Raw genomic sequence first — 16,759 nt, forward strand, 5'->3', positions numbered from 1 at the left:
AAGTCAGGATTGACAAAGCCCTAGCTGGGATGATTTAGTTGGTGATTGGACTAGATGACCTCCTGAGGTCCCTTCCAACCCTGATATTCTATGATTCTATGATTCCTGCCTGATGGCTGGAAAGGGGATGGTTCTTGTGTCATAAAAGCAGTTTCATCCTCGGGACCAATGAAGAGTCAGGTCCAGTATTTTTGGATGGAGCTGGCAGTTGCGGATCCTTGTGCTTCAGAGCCGGAGCCACTGATGGAACCAACAGATCCTTTTTCTTGTGTGCTACCTTTCAGTCTGAGGGTTTTTAGTGGTCTTGGCACAACAGTATCCACGTGTGAGGCTTTCCCATCTTGGGTAGGGATCTCTACATTTATGAATATATCCTTGCAACCATGAGAGTGCCCCCTACTCTCCTGGGAAGTCTGGAAAGAAGATTCCTTGGCTTAGTAGCCATAGATTCCATTCCTAAGCTTGTGCTTGGAGGGGCACTACTCATTTGATGGGGCTGATATACACAGGCATCTCCTTGACCCAGATCATAGTGATGTCTCAGCCTTCTTCATAAGGTGTTTCCTTAATCAAAGTTCACGAGCTTCACGTGTTCATGGTGGAAACAAGTGAGATGCTGCACTTTACTCCTTGGGTGCGAAGCATAATGCTGCAGAGACAACATTGGTGATCATCACTCATGGAGAAGTAGTGAGGGCAGGACATGCAGCTCTTGAATCCCCAGGACTTTGGGCATAGTCTCAGACTGCAAGGAGGGAGTCCCTAGTATGGGGGGAAAGAACAAGCTATACTACCTATACTAATATAAAAACTATAAAACTATTTACAATACTTATTTACAATCTATCGAAGAGAAAAGCTGGAGAAATCTGCGGACATGGGCAACTCAGGCCATGCAGCAGTAAGAAGGAACTGGAAAGGCATCAGCCTGCATTGCTTCTTATGTCTTCAGTCTGGCGCACAAATAGAACTACTCCACACGTGAGAGCCAATGGGCTCAGTTTGTTAGAATTTCTGGACTCGGCCATATGGCGCACACATACACCCATATAGGCAATATGCATAGTGACCAGCACTTGAAAAAGTATCTTCAGAGCGGTAGGCTCAACCAGCTTGGTCAATGGTTCCCTTCGTCACCAGAACTATATACTGTAATATATAATCTTTAGTCTAGAACTCTGGCATCTTGTTGATCCATGTTGATTATAACACATCCACAGCAATGCAGAATCAATGCCCAGGCTGCTCCAAAAGACAATGTAATGAACAATGGTAGGGAAATTCAGTGTATAGCCCAAAATATTCTGAAGCGTGACTATTGATCATGGACAGTAGCTATTTTTTCAAACTTAAATACTTCAATTATAAGACTACTTTATTTCGTGAAATGTTATAATTTGAAACAATAGTAAAATGCAACGTATCCAGGTTGACAACGTCTATATTAAGTTCTAGACCAGCAGGAGAACAGCTCACAATTTAAAAAAAAAAACAAACAAAAAAACCCACAAAAATAATTCTTAACTAGTTGCCTCAAACAACTACAATTTTTATTAATAAGATACTAAGAGCAAAGCTTCCAATTACTAAATTATCAAGGAGACTATTCTCATAAAATTGTGCTAGTTCATATTCAATCCTTTTTGATACTGTATTGTTCATTTGTTTTGAGTAACGTTATAATCAAGATGTGCATTTGTTGTCCACGGCCATGTACTTGCCATTGGTAGGGTTGTTTCTGAAATTCTCCCGTTGCAACATCCAGTTCACAGCCTCACTTTGATATGGCCTCAGTACAGGAATCAAAGCAGAGTGCTGTACGTCCTCCCTCAAAAACTGGATTTCCTGCTGATGTGTGCGCCTCACAAAGTCATACAGCTCTTCAATATTCTGTCGTTCCAGCTCTCTGTCAGATTCTTCCTCATCCTCCTCCAACACATCTGCATATACGAAGAAGCATATCATCATCTTACCCCATCTTTATCAGCCACTAACATCACCTCAATTAAATAAGCTTAGTTTTATTGCTACATGTTTAGTTAATATATGAAAACAGTTAAGCATTGCTTCCATAAAGAGTATGAACCGAGTATATTTTAGTTGATTGTTCCTGGTGGGGGTGACAGCAGTAGACAAAGATGGGAATTAAATTCCTGAATCTTAACACTGGCATTTTTTCGGACTGCAAACCCACCAAATGCTTAGAAGCAGGAAGAGGTGGTTCCTTAGCAGGTGCTGGGCCCAAATATTATCCATTTGAAGTATGGATACTCCAGGGTTTCTTCTCTATTGAAGCTCCAATAGGGCATACAGCAAAACAAGGCTTTAAGCATGCTATGCTCTTTAGAGCTTCAGTAAAATGGAAGTCACAGCCCCAGATCAAAGTGTAAAAGACAACACGGGGAAGAAAATACTATCATTCTGCTCCATTTCCAACTAAGAAAGGAGAAGAAAAACCATGAAAAACTGACCACTTCTTGGCCCCCCTCAAGGGAGGGGCATGTAAAAAGAATTTGTACTGCCTTCTCCCAGCCTGAGGCAGGAAAGAATGCATCATGAAGGCTGGAGGAGAAAAAAGGGTGAGGGAGAAGATCTGGAAATGTTCTTTCCCTGGTGCCCCATGAGGGAGGGGGAAAAAAGTAGATGGATCCTCTGCCTCAACTTCAAGAGCAAGGGAAGGGAAGAGAGAAGAAAAATGCTCTGTCTCACTCAAATATGATAGTGAGAAAGTGAGAGGAACGCTTCCCTCACACACATAAGGGTTACTACACTTTCCTTCATATGATTACATACATTGTTCTAATGGCAAACCTAAAAAAACCCCAAATAAATAGAAAATCTTCATAGCAAAACACCCCATTTTCTGAAGCACAAAACTGGAAAAGTATCCGAAATTACTCTGAAGTGAACCTCAAGGAAACGTATGCAACATTTAGGACCACGTGTTCAACTGATGGGAATCAGCATGGCTTTATTATTTCAACTGAACTAGACTGATTAACATCATCAACTAAGGAGTAGTCCTTAGTTTCTAACTCATAATTGTGGGCTGGGGGGGGTTCTTTTGTTTCAATTGTTTTTATTAAATATTTTTCTAGATATTTCATGCTGCCTTTGAAATGTCAGCATGTCAAAAAAAAATTAATATAAATGCACCACAAAATTCAGAGATTCTTGCTTCAGAATTAGGGCCAGGATGGTGCAGAATAAAAATAAACTTGTTTAAGAGATATAAACCTTCTAATAACCATGTTTTTCCTAGATTGTCTTTTAAATTTGCTTGCACTAATTCCTACATTTTTTGCCTTGCTAAGTAAAACGCACTTTTCTTAAAACAAAAATGCTAGCAAGAGTATACAAATTCATGAATCTCATATATCCATGCAATATGAATTTTAGTGAGCATACAAAATTTCAGTTTCAAATCTCCAAGTTATGAAACATATTCCCATGATGACACTCTGAACCCAACACTCCTGTGGGTGCCCTTGGGAAATATTCAAGCATGCCCTTGGGAAATATCCAGATGTAAAGATAATTTGCATCACTAGATTGGAGATACTCCCTAACCCCCTAATTAACTTGTTATTTCCAGTTTATTACTAAGAACTAGGCCTAATTAATGGTGTCAATATTTCAGCCGTTTCTGAGCTATATAAACAAGCTAAATCAAAATTCACCATGATAAATGTTCCAGGATTTACAGGCTCACCTTTTTGGGGAAAAAATGCTTCCTGATAAACCTGTTCTATTTTTCCAGAAGGCATATAATAAATGACAAGAGGAAATTCTTTAGTTGCCTATATACCAATGCTAGGAGCCCACATAAACAAGAGGAATTAGAATTGCTCATTTAAGAGCAAAAATTGGATCTAGTTGGTATTACCGAAACCTGATGGGAAGATTCTCATGACTGGAATGTTAAAATCAAGGGTTATAACCTAATTAGGAAGGATTGAGTGAACAAAGGGGAGGAGGAGTGACACTGTCATAAATGATATTGCTTGTTTCTGAGTCACTGATAACTTGAAAGAAAATTATCTTCAGTACTAATGGATAAAGCACAAGATGGGATATTAGTCGATGTCTGCTACAAGCCCCCAAATCACACTAGGGAAAAGGATGACTGGCTGAATACATAACTATCTCTGCTGTGTAAGAAAAAAGCTCTGTGATAATGGGGACTTCAGTCTGAGTGACAGATGCTGGGACGCCTCATGCTTCCAGTATTAAAACATCCTTGGAATTTCTAAATAATACAAATGACAATTTCTTAACTCAAAAAAAAAAAATGTTGCTCCAACATGGGGGAATGATATATATTAGACCTTGTCTTGGCAGACAAGGAGGAACTGATCACAGAACTAAAAGTTAATGGTAACTTGGACACAAGTGATCATGACTTGATAACATTTATAATGTGCAAATAGAATAAAGTCCAGACCATTGATATATACACACTTGGTGCTTTAAGAGGTACAATTTCACAAAGCTGAAAACAACTATGAACCATAATAGCAGAGAGGAAGAATTTAATCAGAAAAATGTGTAAAATAATTGCGATTTTTTTTAAAGAACACTTTACTAGATGCCCCCCCAAAAAAATCACAATATCACAACTGAGGAAGAAAGTTGTATTGGTTAAAAAACTGATCTAGTTTAGAGAGGAAGTGATGGCAGCTATAAAAAAGAATATATAATAAATGGAGAAAGATGAAGTTTATAGTAATGAATATAAATCAGAAGCTAGGAAATGTAGAAAATTGTTAAGGGAAGCAAAGGGACACAAGGAGAAATCTATGCCCAGCAGATTTAAAGACAATAAGGAGCTTTAAAAGTATATTAAGAGTAAAAAAGAATAGTATTGGTCCATTGATAGTCAGAAATGGTAGAAAGAAAAGGAGTACTTGTGGCACCTTAGAGACTAACAAATTTATTAGAGCATAAGCTTTCGTGAGCTACAGCTCACTTCATTGGATGCATTTGGTGGAAAAAACAGAGGAGAGATTTATATACACACGCACAGAGAACATGAAACAATGGGTTTATCATACACACTGTAAGGAGAGTGATCACTTAAGATAAGCCATCACCAACAGCAGGGGGGGGAAAGGAGGAAAACCTTTCATGGTGACAAGCAGGTAGGCTAATTCCAGCAGTTAACAAGAATATCAGAGGAACAGTGGGGGGTGGGGTGGGAGGGAGAAATACCATGGGGAAATAGTTTTACTTTGTGTAATGACTCATCCATTCCCAGTCTCTATTCAAGCCTAAGTTAATTGTATCCAGTTTGCAAATTAATTCCAATTCAGCAGTCTCTCGTTGGAGTCTGTTTTTGAAGCTTTTTTGTTGAAGGATAGCCACTCTTAGGTCTGTGATCGAGTGACCAGAGAGATTGAAGTGTTCTCCAACTGGTTTTTGAATGTTATAATTCTTTACGTCTGATTTATGTCCATTCATTCTTTTACGTAGAGACTGTCCAGTTTGGCCAATGTACATGGCAGAGGGGCATTGCTGGCACATGATGGCATATATCACATTGGTAGATGCGCAGGTGAACGAGCCTCTGATAGTGTGGCTGATGTGATTAGGCCCTATGATGGTATCCCCTGAATAGATATGTGGACAGAGTTGGCAACGGGCTTTGTTGCAAGGATAGGTTCCTGGGTTAGTGGTTCTGTTGTGTGGTGTGTGGTTGCTGGTGAGTATTTGCTTCAGATTGGGGGGCTGTCTGTAAGCAAGGACTGGTCTGTCTCCCAAGATCTGAGAGAGCGATGGCTTGTCCTTCAGGATAGGTTGTAGATCCTTGATGATGCGTTGGAGAGGTTTTAGTTGGGGGCTGAAGGTGATGGCTAGTGGCGTTCTGTTGTTTTCTTTGTTGGGCCTGTCCTGTAGTAGGTGACTTCTGGGTACTCTTCTGGCTCTGTCAATCTGTTTCTTCACTTCAGCAGGTGGGTATTGTAGTTGTAGGAATGCATGATAGAGATCTTGTAGGTGTTTGTCTCTGTCTGAGGGGTTGGAGCAAATGCGGTTATATCGTAGCGCTTGGCTGTAGACAATGGATCGAGTGGTATGATCTGGATGAAAGCTAGAGGCATGTAGGTAGGAATAGCGGTCAGTAGGTTTCCGATATAGGGTGGTGTTTATGTGACCATCGCTTATTAGCACCGTAGTGTCTAGGAAGTGGATCTCTTGTGTGGACTGGTCCAGGCTGAGGTTGATGGTGGGATGGAAATTGTTGAAATCATGGTGGAATTCCTCAAGAGCTTCTTTTCCATGGGTCCAGATGATGAAGATGTCATCAATGTAGCGCAAGTAGAGTAGGGGCATTAGGGGACGAGAGCTGAGGAAGCGTTGTTCTAAGTCAGCCATAAAAATGTTGGCATATTGTGGGGTCATGCGGGTACCCATCGCAGTGCCGCTGATTTGAAGGTATACATTGTCACCAAATGTGAAATAGTTATGCGTCAGGACAAAGTCACAAAGTTCTGCCACCAGGTTAGCCGTGACAGTATCGGGGATACTGTTCCTGACGGCTTGTAGTCCATCTTTGTGTGGAATGTTGGTGTAGAGGGCTTCTACATCCATAGTGGCTAGGATGGTGTTTTTAGGAAGATCACCAATGGACTGTAGTTTCCTCAGGAAATCGGTGGTGTCTCGAAGATAGCTGGGAGTGCTGGTAACAAAGGGCCTGAGGAGGGCCAGACAATCCTGCTGTCAGGGTGCCAATGCCTGAGATGATGGGGCGTCCAGGATTTCCAGGTTTATGGATCTTGGGTAGCAGATAGAATACCCCAGGTCGGGGCTCCAGGGGTGTGTCTGTGCGGATTTGTTCTTGTGCTTTTTCAGGGAGTTTCTTGAGCAAATGCTGTAGTTTCTTTTGGTAACTCTCAGTGGGATCAGAGATCTACCAATGTGATATATGCCATCATGTGCCAGCAATGCCCCTCTGCCATGTACATTGGCCAAACTGGACAGTCTCTACGTAAAAGAATGAATGGACACAAATCAGATGTCAAGAATTATAACATTCAAAAACCAGTTGGAGAACACTTCAATCTCTCTGGTCACTCGATCACAGATCTTAGAGTGGCTATACTTCAACAAAAAAGCTTCAAAAACAGACTCCAACGAGAGACTGCTGAATTGGAATTAATTTGCAAACTGGATACAATTAACTTAGGCTTGAATAAAGACTGGGAATGGATGAGTCATTACACAAAGTAAAACTATTTCCCCATGGTATTTCTCCCTCCCACCCCACCCCCCACTGTTCCTCTGATATTCTTGTTAACTGCTGGAATTAGCCTACCTTGCTTGTCACCATGAAAGGTTTTCCTCCTTTCCCCCCCCTGCTGCTGGTGATGGCTTATCTTAAGTGATCACTCTCCTTACAGTGTGTATGATAAACCCATTGTTTCATGTTCTCTGTGTGTGTGTGTGTGTGTGTATATATAAATCTCTCCTCTGTTTTTTCCACCAAATGCATCCGATGAAGTGAGCTGTAGCTCACGAAAGCTTATGCTCTAATAAATTTGTTAGTCCCTAAGGTGCCACCAGTACTCCTTTTCTTTTTGCGAATACAGACTAACACGGCTGCTACTCTGAAACCTATTTTTAAATCAGCAGGTCTAGATAACCTGATCCCAAGAATGTTTAAAAAGTTGGCTGAAGACTATTAATGTTGATAAATCTTGAAACACTGGGGAAGTTCCAGAAGATTGGAAGAAAGCTAATTTTGTGCCAGTATTTTAAAAGTATAAATAGGCTGAGCCAGGTAAGTATAGGCCTGACAGCCTGACATTGATCCAGGGCAAGATAATGGAGCGGCTGATACAGATTCAATTAATAAACAATGAAAGGAGAGTAACAATTTAATTCCAATCAACATGGGTTTATGGAAAATCAAACTATCAAAATCAAACTATCAAACTACCTTTTTTTTAAAATGAGATTGGAAGTTTGGTTGATAAAGGCAATAGAGTTGATGTAATATACTTAGACTTCTGTAAGGCATTTGAGTTGGTGCTGCCAGACATTTCAATTAAGGAACTAGGAACGATATAAAATTAACATGGCACACATTAAATTGAGTTGGCTAACTGATAGGTCTCAGAATGAAATTGTAAATGAGGAATCATCAAATGGCTGCTTTTCTAGTGGTGTCATGCAAGGATCAGTTCTCGGCACTACACTATTTAAAATTTTAATTAATCACTGATAAAGTTAGCAGATTAGAAAAAAATTGGGGGGAGTGATAATATTGAAGAGGCCAGGTCACTGATACAGAGAAATTTGGATTGCTTGGTCAAAGCTGTGCATAAGCGAACAATATGCATTTTAATAAGGGTAAATGTAAATGTATACATATAGAAACAAAGAAGGTAAGCCATACTAACATGATGGGGGACTCTCTTCTGGGAAGTGGTGACTCTAAGAGTTGGGGATTATAGTGATAATCAGCTGAACATGAGCTCCCAATGTGACCTCTGGCCAAAAGAGCTAATGTTATCCTGAGATGCATAAGCAGGAATCTTGAGCAGAAATAGAAGGGTTATTTTACCCCTCTATCTGGCACTGATGCAACTGCTGCTGGAACAGTGTGTCCAGTTTTGGTGCCCACAATTCAAGAAAGATGTTGATAAATTGGAGGGGGTTCAGAGAAGAGCCACAAGAATGATTAAAGGATTATAAACATGCCTTATTGTGATAGACTCAAGGATCTCAAACTATTTATCTTAAAGAGAAGGTTAGGGGGTGACTTGTTTATAGTCAGTAAGTTCCTATATGGTGAACAAATATTTAATAATGGGCTCTTCAGTCTATCAGAGAAAGACATAACATGATCCAATGGCTGGAAGTTGAAACTAGACAAATTCAGATTGGAAATAAGGCATAAATTGGTAACCATTGGAATTACTTACCAAGGGCCATAGTAGAGTCTCTATTGCTGACAATTTTTAAATCAGGATTGGATGTTTCTAAACGATACGGTCTAGGAATTTTTGTATGTGTGCAACTGATTATTCCTTCTTAAGTGGAGTACTTTGCATTTGTCCTTATTGAATTTCATCCTATTTACTTCAGACCATTTCTCCAGTTTGTCCAGATCATTTTGAATTTTAATCCTATCCTCCAAAGCACATGCAACCCCTCCCAGTGTGGTATCATCTGCAAACTTTAAAAGTATACTCTCTATGCCATTATCTAAATAACTGATGAAGTCATTGAACAGAACTGGACCCAGAACTGATCCTTGCAGGACACTACTTGATATGCCCTTCCAGGTTGACTGTGAACCTCCGATAACTACTCTCTGGATATGGTTTTCCAACCAGTTATGCACCCACCTTATAGTAACTCCATCTAGGTTGTATTTCCCTAGTTTATGAGAACGTCTTGTGAGACAGTATCAGAAGTCTTACTAAAGTCAAGATAAACCATATCTATCGCTTCCCCTTATCCACAAGGCTTGTTACCCTGACAAAGAAAGCTATTAGATTGATTTGACAATTTGTTCTTGACAAATTCATGCTATGACTTATCACCTTATCTTCTAGGTGTTTGCAAACTGATTACTTAATGATTTGCTCCATTATCTTTCCAGGTACCGAAGTTAAGCTGACTGGTCTGAAATTCGAAGGTTATCCTTATTTCTCTTTGTATAGATGGACAAATATAGTGCCATTTTCCAGGCCTCTGGATTCGCTCTCATCTTCCATGACTTTTCAAAGATAATTACTAATGGCTCAGATATCTGGCCCTAACTCATTTTCACGGGCATTCACTACGTTTTGCATACTGTAGGTTCACTAATCTTTTTGTTGTCATTTAGCACTTTCAGCATTTCCACATTTTCTGTTACTGTGTCCCTTCCCCCCCCTCCTCTCCATTGAGTACAGGACTACCCTGTCTTTGGTCTTCCTCTTCTAATGTATTTGTAGAATATTTTCTTCTTACCGTTTATGTCTCAAACTAATTTAATCCTTAATATGATTAAGTTAATCAAGTCAGACTAAAAAGCACAGCTTTCACACATACAGTTAAATTAATGGATTACTAACCACACACAATGTAGTTTTACATTGTCTCCTAATTCACAAAGTCTCTCTACTCAGACAGAGGCAGATTTAACCCTGAGGGAGGGCAAAATTCAGTGATTCCCCTCCACTTATAGTTAGCTAACATAATTGTCAAGTGACCTATCATTCTTCTCTTTATTAAAAATCTAGAAAAAAGGCACTGTTGTAATGGATTTTTCTTTTCATTTCTGTCTGAGTTACATAGCCATGTATTCCAATTAAAGAATGATCAGACCAAAGAACATATTCCCCATGAAGAATTCCGTTCAGGAAACTTCTGAAATATCAGAATAATGTTCCCCTTCCAAGTCATATAGTTAATTTTTCTAGTCCATGGCTATAATTTCCTTTTTAATAAAAATACTGGAAAACCACACTGAATTTTAAACTTATCAGGAATATTTCCAAATCACATTATGTTACACATAATGCTCATCTTAAATTAGTTAATAGACACTCAGAGAAAGAGGGAAAAAAAAATCAAACTCTGAACTGTGAAGGATTCGTACTTTATTGCCCTGGTAGGAAGGAAGGTTTGTGTTTAAGAAATTTTGGGAAACTACTTGGCTTCCCTTCAGTGAGCTTTCACAATAATTTTAATGACAGTCCTCCTTACCTTCACTTAATGAAGAAATTCATAGCAAGTTTACATCACAAAACAGCCTCCAAAGAAGAGGATAAAGGTCAATTTCTTGAGTCATTTAAAAAAAAATCAGACTAGACAACGTTAGAAATTATACTGTAGAAAACGATTCTGCACTGGTAGGGTCTGGACTCTGATTTATATGCAGCCCAACCTAGTAAATTTTCCCCATCTCTAATTCCTATTATAGAACAAATTAACTAAACATAGACCAGATACTCAATGTAACAACTGGAGATTCAGAATGAATCCAGAAGTTTTCAATGGTCTCATGATCAGCCATATTGAAAGATACAAACAAACAAAAAAGATACTGATTAAGAGTTGTTAGAACCTTAGCTAATTTGAGTAATAGTACATCTCAAAAGGAAGTTATCAATTTCAGCTAATACGGGAGATATACACACCTTGCAACACATTTTTTCCAAGGTACAATTTGACACTGACTCAGGCTGGCATCCTAAAAGCATGAGGTGTTAAGGCTCTGTTAGGAATGATATGAAGAAATTATTGGAAGGAAGAGGAAAAAAAGACAAGCAAGGGATTAGCACACTGAATAGCTTTACAATAAAGGGCAACAAAGTTTGGTTTGGTGGATGGGGGAAATGCGGTGGACATAATATATTGGACTTTAGCAAGGCTTTTGACACAATCCCACCTGACATTATCATAAGTAATGATGGAGAAACGCAGGCTTGGTGAAACTACCATTAAGTGGATACATAATTGGTTAGTCAACCACAAACAAAGAGTAACTATTAATGGAATGATGTCAGATTGGAAAGAGATCTCAAGCAAGGTCCCACAGCTATCTGTTCTTGGTCAGAGTTATTTAACGTCTTTATTAATGACCTGTATGTAGGAATAGAAAGCATACTTATCAAATTTGCAAAGAACACAAAACTAGGTAGAGCTGCAAACACTTTGGAAGACAGAGCTAAAATTCAAAGGGATCTTGAGAAATTGGAGAAATGGGCTATAGACAACAAAATGAAATTCAACCAAGACAAATGTAACATGCTATACTTAGGGAAGAAAAACCAAATGCACAAATACAGAATGGGGATAACTGGTTTGGCACCAGAACTGGGAGTTCTGGTGGATCACAATCTCAACATGAGTCAACAATGTGATGCTGTTGCAAAAACACCAAATGCAATTAACAGAGGCATAGCATGCAAGTCACAGGAAGTTATAATACCGCTCTACTCTGTGCTAGGCAGGCCTCAGCTGGAGTACTATGTCCAATTTTGGTCACCACTGTATAGGAAGGATGCAGAGAAACTGGAAAGGATTCAGAGATGAACAACAAAGATGATCAAAGGGATGGAATGCAAGCCATATGAGCAATGGCTGAAGGAACTGGGTACGTTCAGTTGGGAAAAAGAGGAGATTAATGGGGGGAAGATGATAGTGGTCTTCAAATACTTGAAAGGCTGCCATAAAAAAAAAAGACGGAGAAAAATTGTTCTCTCTTGCCACAGAGGGCAGGACAAGAGGCAATGAGTTCAAACTACAGTATGGCAGATTTAGATTAAATCTCAGGAAAAACTTCCTGACTGTAAGAACAGTAAGACATTGGAACAAACTGCCTAGGAAAGTCGTGGAAGCTCCTTCACTGGAAGTTTTCAAAAACAGACTGGATAGTCATCTGTCTTGGATGGTTTAGACATAACAAATCCTGCCTTTTGACAAGGGGTTAGACTAGATGACCCTTGCATTCCCTTCTAACCTCATGGTTCCATGATTCTATGTTCTATTAAACATGCACAACTAAATTACGTTTATCTCCCTTTGCATACCATGTATCGTGATTAAATTTTTCACCAGTTCACCGAAAGCAAGACACATGAAACACTAAACACCATAGAATCAGGTCTCAGTATAAGATCTAAGTTGCCATTTGTCCTTTCCTTCTGGTGAGTTAAATGTCTGGGTTTAAAAAAAAAAAAAAAAAAAATCACAATTTTCACTTGGTATAGGAAAGGAAGAACAGCTCTTTTTCTGCATTTCATTTAAGCATTATTTTCAGCATCCTCCCCGAACTTCAAGGAGAGGAATAATTAAGTAATTACCCTTTAATCTATTTTTGGAATGAGCGAAAGTTGACAACCAAAAATGTTTCCAACAGAAAGCAAAGAGTGCTTCCATATTATTGGTGGTTGTTCCAAATGTGGAATTTAAACATATTTAAACTCTTAACAAAATAAAATATAAACTTTCGAAAGAGATGCGCAATGATAGATAATGGGGAAAATTTGCTTTCTTCATGCAACATATAATCCTAGAATAAAATACTATGCTAGGAATTAAGAAAGGTCTGGAAGATAATTTTATGACCATCAACATTTCCATGCTAAAATAAGGGTGATCAAATCTCACATTTTAGAGGATAAAGGCCCTGCTCCACAAAGGTACGCAGGCACCTAAATCCAGTTTTAGACTTCACAAAACTCCCACCAAACCCTACAAGTGCCTAAACTCACTCAGCACCTAAGTTTTCAGGATACAAGTTCTCTCAGCACCTACAAGTTCTCTTTGCACGTACGTTTCTGCCTCTGAACATGCATTCTGCCACCTCACTCTAGGTGTGCAGATGCCTATCTCCTGCCTAAGCCCCAGAGTGATTCATTAACCTAGGGAAGATAGGTTTCAGAGTAGCAGCAGTTAGTCTGTATTCGCAAAAAGAAAAGGAGTACTTGTGGCACCTTAGAGACTAACAAATTTATTAGAGCATAAGCTTTCGTGAGCTACAGCTCACGATGCATCCGATGAAGTGAGCTGTAGCTCACGAAAGCTTATGCTCTAATAAATTTGTTAGTCTCTAAGGTGCCACAAGTACTCCTTTTCTTTCTAGGGAAGATAGGCAATCAACTGCCCACGTTGCATGTGGGGACTGATCAAGTAGGCCTGCTCAGAGGCCACCTATTGAATTGGCTTCCATTCAAAATCTGGCCACCAGAAGAGATGGTGGTGGTGCCACCTATATTATAAGTTTTAACCCAGCGGTCAGAGCACTTGCCTGAGATATGGGAGACCTAGGTTCAATTCCCCTCTTTCTGCCAGAGAAGGTGAAAAGATTTTAATAGGAGTGTCACAGGGTGGCTAGCCCCTGTAAATGAGGCAGTTCCAGCACCCCTGTGTCAGAACAGATGCTCCCAGTTTGCCCAATTAAAAGGGCAAGGCACCACCTGGGGGCTATAAAAGGTTAGGGAGAGACCAAATGAGTGAGAATCAGTCAGGAAAATGGAGGAGGTTTTTGAGGAAAGATGCAGAGAGCAGAAAGTACTCTGCAGGCCCTCCCTGTGAAGAGGAAGGAATTGGCTAGGAGATAGTATTTTTGAGAGAGCGCTGTAGGCAGGAGAGCAGAAAGAAGGGTTTGCTAGCTGGTGTCCCCAAGCCAGAGTCTCGGGGCCAAAGAGGGATGAAAGCAGAAAGAGTAGTAGAGGCAGATGGCTGCTAGCTGAGAGCTTGAGCTAGGGTCTGAGGTGGCTGAAGGCAGGGGCAGCAGCAGAGAAACTTACCCACTGACATCTCCAAGGCTGGAGAGCTGGACCCCAGAGGAACAGTGAGACGGCCAGGGAGACTGAGGGATGCTCCCCTAACAAGAACACTCCTAACAGAAAGGCTGTGGGGAGTTCTCACTGGGAAAAGCGGGACTGCACTCTAGCTAGAAAGATAAGGATGGCTGTCCTGGCAGAGGGTTGGAAGAGGATGGATAGGGAGCCTAAGCATGGCAGAAGACACCATACCAGGGAGACAATGATCTCCCAGCAGAGAGGCTGTGGGGGTTCCCACAACAAAGAGTACAGTTTTAAGGACTATGTACACTGGGGATGATATGAACTAGGCTTTGGAACTTTTGTTAAAGACTATTTGCACTATATTTGGTAATGAACTGCTCTTCAGGAGGGGTATTGTTTAAACAGAGAGTCTGAAGTGAAGTCATCTGGGTTACCTGAGCAGGGAAACTGAGATAGGTGCACCTGCTGTGCTGCAGCATATCACAGGAGTGTGCTCCAGGCAGGGTCTGCCTTCTCATAAAGGGTCTCACACCTCTCAGGAGAATGCTCTTACCTATGAGCTATGGGAAATTTTTATTGCGGCAGGATGCCTCCCACAATCTCTCCTGTTGAAGCTGTTCTACTGTGGATAAATCAAGAAAAAATTATTTGAGCAGGAGGACCAGACCCAGAATCTTCTGCAACCCAGGTGGGTGCCCTAAGCATTGGATTAGAGCAGTTGTTCTCAACCTATTTATCATTCTGGGCTGCATATGCAGCCCACAAAGTGTTATCTAGGCCACAGGTTTAGAATCACAGTGCCCCACACCGAAACCCCGCCATGCTCGGAGCCCTCCGCCCAGAGACCACTCCACTGAGTGGGGCCAGGAGCAGAGAGTTGGGTGTGGGGCAGGAGGCAGGGACCCTAACCCCCACTGTGCAGGGTGGGATGGCAGCCGGCTCCTGAGCCTGGCCTTGGGGGGGGGGCCGGGCAGCAGCCAGCTGTCCAGACCCAGATGGGGGGGGGGGCGCGAGGTGGCAGCCCGGAGCACATTGCAAGGCAAGGCAGACAAGACCCCGGAGCCTGCCACAGGGCAGGGCAGCTGGGAGCCCGTGGCCTTTAGCGCACACCTGAGCTGGGCCGCAGCTGTGCGCTAATTGGGCCGCATACAGCCCACAGGCTGAGAACCGCTGGATTAGAGTGTCATTTTCGCCCAATGACCATTTAAGTATTTATCCACCCCACAGTGGAACAGTCTTTGGGCCAGATAGAGAAAATAACTCTATAGTCCAGTGGTTCAGAACATGTGAGGTGAAAGACTCCAGTCACTCTTCTATTATTTATCCATAGTGAAACAACTTCAACAGGAGACCATGATGGAGATGCCCTCCCCCACATCAGAATATCCCTGTGTGACTGGAGCACTCCCGAGAGGTGGGAAACCCTTGTTCAAATCCTCTGGCAGAGAAGCAAGGGGAAATGAACCTAGGTCTCCCATATTCTTGGCGAGTGCTCTAATCACTGAGCTAAAAGTTGTAAGGTAGGCACCTCCTCCTCTGGCCATTTTGTGTGATATGACGCAGGTTCCTAATTCATTCTGCCAAGAAACTACATAGGTGCTTACACTACCTGACTCCAAAACACAGGATCTCATTAGTGGATTGCTAGCACAGATAGGCACCTAAGTCTAGGATTGCTATCTCAAAATGAGGTGGAGCCTAGGTCACACCTCTCCCAAGATCTCCCACTGGCTAGCTTAAGCAGTCCTCCGCCTAGCATTCTGGCTTTTGTGGGTCACATTCTAAAGCACCTGTCTCCCTCATTCACTGTATAGGAGCCAGGTGCCTAACTCAATCTTGTGGATCAGTGTCATTCTAGTGATTTTATAGGCACCTAAAAATTAGGTGCTGCAACACTGAAGGCTTCAGCACCAAAGTCCCTTTGTGGATCTGGCCCACAGTGATCAACACTGGAGTCAAAAGATTTTTTTGTGCATACTCTTTTACAACACCACAGTACACAAACTGTTTGGGATATTATTTTTGTTCCTGACTTCACCCCTTTTTTTTTTTCCCCTGATACTTTGTATTCTAGACAAACAATTTAGGCCCCAATACTACAATGACAAAGTCATCTGGCCTCCTCATGGGTTTAAGGGTCTGCCCATACAGAAATTATTACAGGATCAGGGCCTTATATTATAAACGTCTTGGGACTGCCCAACTATGTATTTTATAAAGCACAGGTGCAAACAGTGGGGCCACATAATTAATATTAGGGGCAGAGTAGTTTTGTCTTCCTCTATACCATGATCAGCCATCACTGGAGAGAGGTTATTGGCTGTGATGTACTGATGCTCTCATCTGGTAAGCACAAATTCTATATTGATTCTGTGAGTAAGAAAGTGATATTTAAAAAAAAATATATCTAAGGCAGCAGAGATGGCTTCAGCATCATGTGAATGGAAAGAAATAAGGGGACCTGGAGAGAAGACAGACTAGAGTTCTTTCTGAAAGTGAAACTTTGACAT

General features: G+C 41.1%; 1 protein-coding gene across 6 annotated transcripts in view; it reads right to left on the reverse strand.

The window, feature by feature from the left end:
* SHPRH (SNF2 histone linker PHD RING helicase) overlaps positions 1-16,759 on the reverse strand; it is a 140,411-nt gene that overhangs the window by 106,379 nt on the left and 17,273 nt on the right. For 5 of the 6 annotated variants that reach the window (XR_005291847.2, XM_038394745.2, XM_038394750.2 and 2 more), the window contains exon 4: positions 1,722-1,940. Coding sequence is in view for 5 of the 6 variants with exons in the window: in XM_038394745.2 (XP_038250673.1) it covers positions 1,722-1,940 (219 nt within the window). In the remaining variant the exon portion in view is untranslated. Of the gene's footprint in view, positions 1-1,721; positions 1,941-14,802; positions 14,872-16,759 lie in introns of all 6 variants that reach the window. The other variant, XM_043511152.1, reaches the window with a different exon arrangement.

The sequence above is a fragment of the Dermochelys coriacea genome, chromosome 3 (assembly GCF_009764565.3).
Source record: "Dermochelys coriacea isolate rDerCor1 chromosome 3, rDerCor1.pri.v4, whole genome shotgun sequence".
Taxonomy (NCBI): domain Eukaryota; kingdom Metazoa; phylum Chordata; order Testudines; family Dermochelyidae; genus Dermochelys; species Dermochelys coriacea.